We start from the raw sequence: 13,246 nt of genomic DNA, 5'->3' as shown, positions 1-13,246 counted from the left end.
CACCATAAGTACATATCCTGATTCATATCCATACATCTCTGGGCCAGCACATTCAAGCCGAACAAAGCATCTCGTGTGCTCATACCATTTCTAAAGCCTCTGCGCTTTACTAAATCTAACTATATCTTCTTCTCTCATTATGTCTCTTAGTTCATGGTTCATTCTTTTTCTCATTTTCCGCTTTCCGTTCTTATAGGACCAATACTTCTTCTGAGGATTTTCCTTTTAAGAGAAAGTCTTATTTAACTAAAATAATGAAAACAGTTTGATATAGTTTTATTCAATTGATATACATTTACTTTTATATATGTACCTACTCAAATATATAGAGAAACATGTAATCACAGATACAAAAAGTCTATAAGTGCAGTCTAGTTTGAGTATATAAAGACAATTTGAAAATTTAACATTGAGAAATAGGAAGACTAAGTGAGCCTATATGAACTATTGAACAATATTTCAAAATTGAATTTAGTTAGGTAACTACTTACCACAACAGTGTGTGTTGTTATTTTATTATTGAATTGCCTTTTAGAAGAAAAATTATAAAGTACTTGTATACTTTTTGTTATTATTATTAACAGAATTTTTATTTTGTAAAATAATTATTAATATACGTTTATTCTGTTTATTTAAATTTCTCGTTCCTAATTCTCACAGATATAACTGTAGACTATAGTCTATAGTTTATAGCCTCTTCCACGTAAAAAAATGTCACAATAAACTAATAAAAGTCTATTATTGTTCGTCCGCTATAACTTTTCCCATGCGTCACGATTCATTTTCAAACAAATTAAGTCAAAAGTGAAACGAACGTCGATGTGTATATACATTTTGTATACTGTATACTACATATATACTACACACATCGGCGTACGTTTCACTTTATGTTTTGACTTAATTTGTTTGAAAATGAATCGTGACGCATGGGAAAAGTTATAGCGGACGAACATTACATCAATAAAATCAATAAAAAGTAATAGTACTTGAAATTGACATTTTAAAAATGAACGAACCAGACAAAACATAATTTACACATTAAATTATTAATAATACAAACAAAACCTCCTTCTAAACTTCTATTTTAGTCCTCCACATACTTTGAGCATTTGGAAGAGTTTTCTGGAAATGTCTACTTTCTTATAACTTCTTTTTTATTACGAGTCTAGTATTTCCTTTCTCTACATTTATCACTAGTTTTTTCTTTTTCTCTCACAGCTTAGTGGTCATTGCCTACTGAAAATTTATACAACGCATTCACGTTTGGACTATTTCTTTTCGATTAGATAATATGTCATATATATTTCATTTTCAGAGACATGACCCACGACCATTTTCTACCTGGACTTATTGTGAAGAAGGTGGGTATTCATTATGTTAAGGTTTGCAAACTGCAATTAACATTCATGTTGTAGGTACGGCTATTAACTCTCAAAGGTGCCAATGTCAATCCTCTCAAAGTATCAACCTAAAGAACAAACAAGTTTCAGATAGGGTTGACTTATAAAGACCACTTACTAGTTATGAAAATGCTTAAAGGAAAATAGTGGAATACAACAATACACTGGCCTTTTTTAATATTTGTGGAAGCCTAACAAGCGTTTGACTCGGTGTACCAAGACAACAAAATTATCTGATTTCGTAAAGTAGACCACAAATATACAATATTGATTATTAAACAAATATATAAAAATCCAAATGCAAAGAACATGAAGAACAAGTTGATAAAACCTCGCTAAAACTGTTTACAACGCTGCTGGATATGCAGCGTATATGTTAAGTAAAACATTATTGAACTCCCATCACAGAATCTTTTTAGAATCTGTATCATATGCCTTCACAAGATTAATGAATATTATTGGTGGTGGATATGATGGACATAAGAATGCTTAGATGGGTGAGTGGAGTGACAAAAAAAGGCGAAAATGAAGAATAATAGTATATTAGGACAAGTCTCGTGGTTACACCAATTGAAGACAAAATGAACGAGCATAGGTCAGGATGGTTCGGGCATGTTCAACGTCGAGACGCTAATCATCCAATATGAAGAATCTCTGATCTGATAGTTCTTGGTAGGAGTAGCAGAGAAAGGCCAATGAAGACGTGGGTGAGACGCTTAGTTGGGACGTATCACTAAAGAGGATTAATATTCGTTTCACCCAAGAAACTTATTCTTCTTCTTTAGGTGCCGCCTTCGTTAAACAAATCGTTGTTATTACATCCAAACAATTCCCTAAGGTTCTTGAGCCATGAGTGACGTATCTTTCTTTTGGATCTTTTTCACTAGATTTTTCCTTGCATAGTGACCTGGAGTATTAGATATTTATCTCCTCTCATCACATGTCTCATATATCTCAGTTTTCTCTGCGATTAATAGTTAGAAGTACTTCTTTTTTCTTCTGCATACGTCTCATGACCTCTACGTTGGTTATTCTATTTACCCATGAGATCTTCAGCACTCTTCGGTACATCCACATCTCGAATGCCTCCAGTCTCCTCACGTCAATTTCCTTCAGTGTCCACCCTTCCATTCCGTAGTATAATACGGATAGCACATAGGCAATTATTGTTTTGTTTAAGGAAAATTATGATAGGTTAGGAGAGCTTGAGTACGTTCAAGAATTTTCCAATATCAAACATTGTTTGAATTTTTTAATGTAATTTGATAATTATTTATTTATAGAAATAACCCTTATACCTACATAAAATGACCCCCTAGTAACTAATGTCTTAATATATTGGGCTAGTGACATTGACCCTGGAATAAATTAAGGGAAATATTGATTATATTATTTTTAGATTTTATCATTTACTATCATTTATATAATAATAAATATTTAGTAAGACTTTCATGTCTGCGATTAATTTTAAGTGATCAGTGCATTAATAACCCATTTCGCGAAAAACGAAGGGAAATATTGATTCGATTATTTTTAGGTGCCAATACAATTACCATATACAGAGAGATTTTTATTTTAAATTATGACTTTTTGGCATATATATATCATACTAATGCCGTTAGTATGATATATATGCTGCTATATTTACTGCTGTTAGAAAAAGGAATCCTCAGCAGTGACTTGTCAAAAGTGCATGGTGGGCCATTATTCTCACCTGCCTTCACTTGTTTGCTCGATCTTAGGTGTTCGTGTAGCAAGACAGGTACTGCGGGAAGAGTGAAGCCCCACGGTGTCGCTACTGTGCTATCCTTATCTAAATACGGACTCGCAGAGGCATTGGTGTTTCCAGGATATAAGTACTTCGTCTTGCGCCATGCACTATCCAATAAAGGCTTATTGCCCCTAAAATTAATTCATGTTGACACGGATTTCTGGAAGGATGGGGTCTGGGTTTACCCGGGTTCCCAGGAGGATACAAATCCCGCCTGCTGCGCAGATGCATCCTGCCAACGTGGGACGCGTGCGGCCAGTCCGCGCATAGGCGGGAAAATCGCGTAGTGTTTAAGAGTCGTGGTTCCTTCTGGAAAAGCAATCGCAAGTGATGATACAGCCTTCCAGTGCCTACCAAAAATTATCTCGTTTAGATAATTTAGATAGTTTAGATAAACGGCCCAATTCGCACATGTCCTACGCAGTGGTCATACTGTGCTGTCAGTGTTGTCGACGTGATCGTACCGCATTATCGACAGATTTCTCGACGTCGATATTTTTTTTTCACTGACGGACCACGGCTGAATTGAATTGATGCGTAAAAATTCGGTTCTTTTTGATTTGTCAAATGAAAATATATGGACATGGAATATAAATATGGGATATGGAACAAAATCGGCATAGAAATGAAAGCCAATGGTATTTTTTAAAGTCAAATTTCAAGTACAAGGCGATTCAGTGAAACGGTACGATTTGACAACGCTGCTGACGATAAAATAGAGGAGCCGCGGGCTTGCGACGTAAACGTTGTGAATCTAGAGAGTAGGAAGTTTAGTTATCATGGAGGCGTGGTCTTGTGAACAACGCGCATTTTCTGTGAAGGCTTATTACAAAAATGGTGAAAGTTTTGCGAGTGTACAACGAGTATTTCGTTTACACTACCATTTTCCGCCCCGCGCTGCAGTTCCGTTTAACATGGCTATTAAGACTTGGTTTAGGAACTTTGAAAGTAGTGGTTCAATATCACAGAAAAGAGTGGCAGTGTCACAAGTTCTCGCACACCACAGAATATTGAAGCGGTGCCAACTTCATTACATGTGAGTCGTCGCAGGGATCTTCGAGGACTCGCGTGTAATGAATTTGGCACCGCTTCAATATTCTGTGGTGTGCGAGCATTTCTGACACTGCCGGTACTTTTTTGTGATGTTGAACCACTACTTTCAAATTTCCTAACCAAAGTCTTGTAACTTGGTCTTGTGAACGGGGCGGCAAATGGTAGTGTAAACGAAATGCTCGTTGTACACGCACAAAACTTTCACCATTATTGTAATAAGCTTTCACAGCAAATACGCGTTGTTCACAAGACTATGCCTCCATGATAACTGAACTTCCCACATTTACATTCAAAACGTTTACGTCGCAAGCCCGAGGCTCCTCTATTTTATCGTCAGCAGCGTTGTCAAATCGTACCGTTTCACCTAATCACCCTTTATATGCACAAGGAATATAAAAATGGGATATGGAACACAACCGGTATTCTGAAATATTCAAAAAAGTTGTTTTTATCGTCTATCAACTCTTTATATAGAGTAAATAATTCCCCTTCCGCTGCGTTTATATTGTAGTGTCCGTTTCCTTCTTCTCTTGGTTTTCTTCATATAAGATCACAGCAATTATCAACAGTTCGCTGTCGGAAAATACCGTCATTCTGGTCACTGTGCTATGTGAACATGAAGTGAAACGGTCGAAATCATGGTCCGGTGAAGCACTGATACGGCACTGTCCCGTTACGGTCACGTCACGGATGTGTGCGAATCTACCCTTAAACATATTCCTATAAATCCAACACATTAAAAACAAAATTTTTGTAAAAATTGTCGGCGTATTCTGTTAGAAAAGTAAATCATCTACAGTTTATTTTCAATCAAATAATCTCTGCAGTTTTAACAAACAATATTAAGTGTCTGAGCAAAATACAGTTCTAAAATAAAAAGTGTAATTAGTCATCATCACGCATTTTACATTACCTACTTTTGAGATGATTCAATCGGATTAATATTTTCAATATCTATTAAAATATATAATTTAATAAAATTTATTTTTCAATATGAAAAAATACATATTTGTCAGTGACGCATAAAATTCTGTATTGTTATCATACGTCACCTGTTTAAATACTATTGATTACATCACTAATAGTGAAAGGATTTAGATCTAGGAAAAGTGGTCGCAGATTTATAAGAAGTTTTCATGATTTTACTGGCTTTTATTATTATTGTAATTAATAAATAACCATTTTTAAAACTGAACAAACAAATAACATCTCTATTTAACACTATGGTTAAGTATTAAAAATAAAGAATATTATCTACGGAAACCCCTATGTCCAACAGCAAACAAATGTAATACCGTAATATCAACAAACATAAACAGTATGATAATCTCAAAAAATTCAAGATTATGCTAAATAAAAGTGGATGGAACAATTTATCACCAAGAAGGGCTTTTACAAACTCGAGAATAGTGATGCATCGCTATGGAACATGTCCATAAGTAGAGCCAACAGAATAACAGAGTTTTCTTCGTCGTTTCATCCATCAAAAATATCCATCATTGGATATAGCCGCCCCCCTCATTTTTCCAGAGTTCTCTATCTTGCGCCATTTGCTTCCATCCTAGCCAGCATGTAGTGATGTTGATTATAGTTACTTTAGAGTATTCGTTACAAATCGTTACTTTTGTATAAAGCAATCATTTAAAATATTCGTTACTTTTATTACTATGATTACTTTTGTATTTGAGTACCAGTAATCATATCGAGAATCGTATTTCTCAGTAGGTAGGTATTTTGTATAGGTATAGATATAGATCTAGATAAAAATATAGGGTTCTCGCATTCGATCTTTGTTAATGACATACATTACATATTTTACCTCCATTATACCTCCCTCAGTTTCATCTTCTATCTTCTCCTCACCCTCACAGTGTGAGGCTCTGAGGCTCACACCCTTAAAACGCTTCATACCGATAACGATATTCGATAACACTCGTAAAATACCGGTCCCGTCCGTTATTCGCTGGGATACGATTCGTAGAAAGTAATCAAGTGTACTGGTTGTAGATACAATAGTCGTTACTCGCTCTGACACGATTGGTACGAAGTAAATGGATACAATAGTCGTTACTCGCTCTGATACGATTGGTACGAAGTAACGAAGTAATCAGAGTAATCAAAGTAACGATTGGCCTCTCTGTATAGTAATCGTTACTTTCGGTATTCGTAAGTAACGAGTACTTTGTAACGAATAGATACTTTTTCAACATCTCTACCAGCATGTTGTTTGGTCTCATTTTATCACCTATGGTAATGGTTATAGTAGATCGGGATAGGGCCCATTTTTGAGACCTGTAGACACTTAGATCTCCTAAGGCGGGTGCATGGGCGCCCATACCCATGGGCGGGGGGCAGGGGGGGCGTGGCCCCCTAGCCCTTCGGGTGCTTTAAGCTTGGTGTATCATTGTCATCTAAAGTATACAAAATTGTGCAACATCTTCACGTCTGCACTCCCCCTAAAAATTTTTATATGGGCGCCCATGGGCGGATGTATTATATTACTTCTATTATCCGGGCCAGGCTCATAAGGACTTGGTCTTTAGCTTTTCTGGGGCCTAGGCTCTGACCACTTAAGTGATGGTCTTCCTCTTTAACATTTATGATTCTAAGGTCTTCACTTCAATGTATAATCATTTTGTCTTAGGGTATATCCAGCAAATTTTCAATTGTTTTGCTACGTGAGTCGAGTCGTCTTGTACACTACTAAGCATCCATCTGTTTCCTTTCCTGACCATCTGTCTTTCTTTACACCTTTTCGTTTTAGCTTTTTTTTCTATATTATTCTTAGTAAATGTCCAAGTTTGACAATAATTGTACCTATATAAGAACAGGTAGTACAGGTAATACATTGATCAAAAACCCCCATTTTTTAGGTACGGGTGGCATTTGTTTCTTCGATATATGTATAAGAAAATTTACTAAATGCTGTCCATACCAATCTGCTCCTTCTTTTAATTTCCTCCTTCTGATTTTCCTTGTTCACTTTTTGGTGACCCAAGTATACATATTTATTTACTTTTGTCAAGTTTGTCAGACTTGCAGAGTGCAGACCACTATTCAAGATTTCCAGAGATCTGAAAAATGAAAAAACTAATATTGGACATGGAATACCCAAGTGGTCAGGATTGAAAATGGTACAAAATTTAATACTAAACATGTTATGTATATTATCAAAACGTTTTAATTACTGATGGGCAGGAACTCGCAAGAACATCATGAGATTGTTAGGTGACTTTTTGTTAGTCATCTACTGCAACTTTTAGAAAAATTAGTATTACTTAAATACGTCAAAGGACACTCACTATGACATTCACTCGTATAGTAAGTAGTGAAGAACATATTTTTTATAATTAAATGTTAAAAGGCAGAGAAGACGTATAAACTGACTATTTGTGTACTATTGAGTGTGCTGAAGAGTTATACAGGGTTTCATTAATAATTGTCCATATAGTAACTGGAGAAACCTTAGCACAAAATACGAAGATTTAACCTAAAACACTTAAATAAAATGTGGTTCCTTACTGAGTTACAGGGTGTTTTATCTAAAAATTTAAAAACTATTTTTGCTCAGCATTTTAAAACTGTTCGACGTATCCTTTTCATATTTGGCAGAAAGTGCGACTACTATACACCCTACTAAATTATGATAAACAAACGTTTCTAGCTACTACCAGAGGCATACGACAGGGGATAGTGAATGGTTGACCCTTCTCAAATTCTACGACACCGGAGGAATTACTATTTTAGTGCCATTTTTAGATTTTCCAATACTTTCTACGTAAATAATATACTCTTTATTGGTAACGATAAAGTTATTAGTTTTCGAGATATTTGAAGTTAAATATGAAACGGCACAGTTATTTTGATTAATTTATGATAATATTATTCATATGATTAAAATTTAAAAATTATTTGTACCCAGTACTTTAAAACTATTTGGCGTATCCTTATCATACTTGGCAGAAAGTGTAGGCACTGTACACCCTACTAAATTAAGATAAATAAACGTTTCTAGCTACTACCAGAGGCGTACGACAGGGGATAGTGGCTGGTTGACCCTTCCCAAATTCTACGCAACTGACGAAATTGCTATTTTAGTGAAATTTTTTGATTTTCCAATACTTTTTATGTAAATAATATACTCTTCATTCGTAACGATAAAATGATTAATTTTCGAGATATTTGAAATTAAAAATGAAGTGACACAATACATTTATCAAAATAACCGTGTCGTTTCATTTTTAACTTCAAAGATCTCGAAAACTAATGACTTTATCGTTACGAATGAAGAGTATATTATTTTCATAGAAAGTATTGGGGAATCCAAAAATTGAACTAAAATAGCAATTCCGCAAGTGGCGTAGAATTTGGAAAGGGTCAACCATTCACTTTCCCCCGTCGTACGCCTCTGGTAATAGACAGAAACGTTTGTTTAACGTAATTTAGTAGTTTGTACAGTACCTATACTTTCTGCCAAGTATGAAAAGGATACGTCGAATAGTTTTAAAATGCTGAGCAAAAATAGTTTTTAAATTTTTAGATAATACACCCTGTAACTCAGTAAGGAACCACATTTTATTTAAGTGTTTTAGGTTAAATCCTCGTATTTTGTGCTAAGGTTTCTGCAGTTACTATATGGACAATTATTTATTAATGAAACACCCTGTATATTGCTGTATCTGTATCCAATAGTGATTTGACATAAAAAATTCCTATTTTATGTCCAAAGCTAAATTTAGCTTTGTTAACAAACTTTTTTTGGATGAAAGTGGTGGAATTTAGTAGTTATATTATAACTTTTTCTTTCAAATATCGCAAAAATTACATAAAAACCTAAAAACTTGAAAACTTCACATATTCTTTCCGATCAAATAAACTTTCTCCATTTTCAGATCTTCCATTTTCTTATACAAAAAATATTGTCCTAAATACCCTATAAATAACATATAGATAGTGATAATATAGTTTCATTAACCCGGGAGCAGTCGTTAGAAAAAATCTAACATTTTATCCTTTTCCGTGATAACTTGATTACAAATTTTGCAAAATAACTTTTCACTCGTAAGTGCCTCGAGGAAGATTGTAGTAATGCGTGGGATTTTTTTTTAATTTTTAAATTTTTTGTGTGGAATTTATGGCTTTGGTGAGAACCAATTGCTTTAAAATTGTTAGAAATAGATATTTTTAACATAACAAGTAAATAAAAATATTATAAAATAGAAATTTGATTTAAATTCGTATTTAAATGTATGTTGTGAGATTTTTTCTCTATGCGCGACTACTTACGTGACAGAAGTGAGCGCGACTGCTCCCGGGTTAAACATCTTTAAACTGGCAAATTTTACCAGGTTGATCCCCTTGCGCCATACTTGATCAATTTATAAATCAAAACAATTATTTATCTTCAGGTTTGTTATGTATAGCTAAAAATTGCAAGTCTGAACCTTTTTATGTGTGCCTTTCTTTTGAGAAATAATAGAAATACTACAACAGATGGGAAATATGTGTTATTGTGTAAAATAAAAGTGAGAAATTGGACAGTTTCTTATTTTTGGCTCAGGGATAGATCAATGGGATCAGCCCTAGTAAAAACTGTTTAAAATTTACGACAGGTTACATAAACGTTCAAAAATGTCGATTATATAAAAATTTATTTTTAAAAACTAACAATTTACAACGTTGTCAATTTTTTATTTCAATATTAAATTTTTTCAACATTTAGTTCTGATAATATAGGCAGTAACAGTAGCTTCTTTGAACTTAAATTGTGTTAGATGCAGATATCCTTCATCTCCACTACATCAAGACTAAGTTAATGAAGTTCGAAGCATACGATTACAGAAAAGAGGACAAAGAGGACCCCCATCCTGTCAGTAATACGATTATTGGAACTGTGCTGAACTTGTTTTGTTTGCCCTCACAGCTTTAGCACAGACGAACCAATAATAATATATTACTTTATGAGGCGGAGAAGCATGACTTTTCTTGACGCGCTCGATATTACGCGCCGAACGAAATGAGGCGCGTAATGGAGGGCAAGTCAAGAAAAGTTGCTTCTTTGCCGAATAAAGTATACTATTTTTTCTTCAAACGTAGCAATTTTCAACCATAAATAGTACAATTCATACGCTATTTTTCTTGAAATTAACTGTGACAACTATCAAAGTCGTCTAGATGTTAGAAATTAAAATAATTAAGTCGTCGGTGGGATAAACCCTCATGATTCGCCAACATCGGGAATGATGACTGAAAGTTGTGCACGACCATCAGTATCATCAACAATTACCAATGCGTATCAAGAGTCGGGAACATTTTTGCACGGTTTCAATTTTGAAAATGCCTCATTAACTAATGTGAGGCGCGTAATAGAGGGCAAGTCAAGAAAAGTCGCTTCTTTGCCGAATAAAGTATACTATTTTTTCTTCAAACGTAGCAATTTTCAACCATAAATAGTACAATTCATAATAAGTATGCATCACTGCGGCCTGAAAATTTCACAGAAAAATGATTTTTTATCAAGTACCAAAATGGAAAGTGTTACCGAAGCGTCATGGGAATACATTCGATCAGCGCAGTAGCCCAAAAAGTAGCTAGTTATTTAAATTTAAACGATGCAAGCGCATACACGGGTCACTCTTTACGACGAACTTCAGCAACACTTTTAATTGATGGAGGCGGAAATCTAGAATGCCTCAAACGACATGGGGGCTGGAAATCAAGCACGGTTGCCGAAGGATATATAGAGGATTCAATAAGAAATAAGAACGATAATGCTCAAAAAATTTTAAACCCTCATGATTCGCCAACATCGGGAATGATTGCTGAAAGTTGTGCTCGACCATCAGTATCATCAACAATTACCAATGCGTATCAAGAGTCGGGAACATTTTTGCACGGTTTCAATTTTGAAAATGCCTCATTAACTAATTGTACTTTTAATATTACTATAAATAAAAATGTTTAATTGTTGTTAATGACATTTGTATTGTTGCTTTGTGACATGTTTCATATTGTTGCCATGACAACATTTTTCCATCCGCCGCGTAAAGAAATGGGAAAAAAACTGCTGCCGGCGGAGACATCAAACTTTGACAGGATCAAGTTAGATAAGTAATGTCATCATTATTTGACGTTTGAAGAAAAAAGTATTTTGTGTCTATGAGACAAGAAAAGAAACAACTCTACGAAGAAAAGATATAATGCTAGTATAAATACTCAATGAATCCAGAATCCAAATATGTCCTCCTACAAGCTATCCTGCAAGGAAAAATATTTGGAAAGCGAGGTCCAGGAAGAAGAACATCCTGATTTAAGAATTTCAGAACCTGGTCCAACACATCTGTGGAAATTAGATAAAAATCGCCATGATGATTGCCAACATTTGTCACGGATAGGCACATCAAGAAGAAGAAGAAACTCAAATAAAAGAAGTCTTGTATAAAATGGAAAAATGCGAGTATAATGAGAAAATTAGGCTCGAAAACAACAAAAAATTGTCATTTGGGAACCTTAACAACAGCAATATTCTAATGGGATCGGTCTAATTGCTTGTCTAATATGGAGAATAATAGCGATTGTATAGACAAGTCAAAGACTAAAAAATAAAGTATTTTTTTAAGGAAGCCAGGAACAGCATATGATAAAATTAGGTAGGTAGTTAAAAAGTATACAATGTACTTATAAAGCAAGCAATGTATAGAGCAAAGAGCATAGACAAAATTGTAGAGGAGCTAAAGAAGAGCTTAGCATGAGATGTTCGAAGATAGCAAAAGGCAAAAACATTATAATAGTGGTTCTACTCGTATATAAAAAATATCTTCATCTATATAAAAATACCTTATAAAAGTATCATCAATAAAAACACTTCAAATTGCAATACCCTGCCAGATCGTGCATTGTGGCCCTTATACCATCATTAAGACACACAAACGTTGACATTTAACCTATTTGTAAAGATTTATTGGCACTTATAGTTTGAAATTTTTGTACTCTACTATAAAGTCAGTTAAAAACAGTGCAAAAAATAACATATTTTTGAAATTAAAAATTGACAACATTCAGTTTCATCAAGTAAATTTCTAATATATCGAATTAAACTAGTAGATGCAAGTATTTTCTAATTTTCATTTAACTTAGATTATATTTTATATATTTGGCCTAACTCTTGAGCTAATTATCCCAGTAAGGAGTTGAAACATTACGCCTTTTTATTTTTTTCAAGATTTATAGGAGCCGTGGCATCAACAACACTTACGGCTATTCCAAACTGGCCTGCGTAATACGTTGACATGACTAATACCTGAAAAAAAAAATCACTTTAAGTTTTTGGTCTTCCTCCTTTTTACGAAAGATGTCGCTGTTTTGCGTCTCAAAGGTGGAATTATTGCATTCGCGATAATTTCCTTTAAATAAGGCAGGCTTGTTGATGTTTGATTCAGAGTTGTGACTGCATAGCTCTACCGATGACGCCTGAGAGGCAGAAATAGCTATCTGGAGATGGTGGTTCAACTCTGAATCAAATAAAAACAAAAAACTGCCTTTCCCCCTTGTTCATCTTTACTCAGATTTTTGAGTACTCGAAACTGTCTTTCGGGTCTTTTCCTAGACGAAAAGAGAGTAGATACGTGACCGTTGTCCTTTCTACTTTCTTCTATATTCGTCGTCTCCGTGCTTATAAATTTTTAAAGCTGGAGATTCAGGATGCAACCAGAAAGCAGTTTCTTTTGACGAAAAGTCTTAGATTTAATAGTTATTTATGTATTAAGAGCGAAAAGTGATACATTATTGCTTGAGAGTAATAGTTAAATTATTCGAAAGCAATAATCTCACTTTTTGCGTATACCTAATAGATAAAAAAATTTTTCTACAATCACTTAATAAAATGAAACTATTTTTAAATCATTAACTTTATTGTAACTATTTTATATCTGTCATTTTAATGTCATAACCATAACATTAACTTTTATATCTTTCAGTTTGAATGTACAATGTGTTACTATTGTATGGTTGTCAGAGACATGTA

At 34.2% G+C, this 13,246-nt stretch overlaps 1 protein-coding gene across 2 annotated transcripts in view; it reads right to left on the bottom strand.

The window, feature by feature from the left end:
• Positions 1-260: 260 nt before the first annotated feature.
• The window catches only part of LOC114339361 (lysoplasmalogenase-like protein TMEM86A), a 155,106-nt gene continuing 142,120 nt past the window's right edge, over positions 261-13,246 (bottom strand). For both annotated transcript variants that reach the window (XM_050651457.1, XM_028289997.2), the window contains exon 6: positions 261-12,523. In XM_050651457.1, coding sequence (XP_050507414.1) covers positions 12,422-12,523 — 102 coding nt within the window. In that variant the 3' untranslated portion in view covers positions 261-12,421. The remainder of the gene's footprint in view (positions 12,524-13,246) is intronic.

The sequence above is a fragment of the Diabrotica virgifera genome, chromosome 5, assembly GCF_917563875.1.
Source record: "Diabrotica virgifera virgifera chromosome 5, PGI_DIABVI_V3a".
Classification (NCBI taxonomy): domain Eukaryota; kingdom Metazoa; phylum Arthropoda; class Insecta; order Coleoptera; family Chrysomelidae; genus Diabrotica; species Diabrotica virgifera.
The sequence above is the reverse complement of the archived record's forward strand: the minus strand, read 5'-3'. Positions and strand labels throughout refer to the sequence as shown.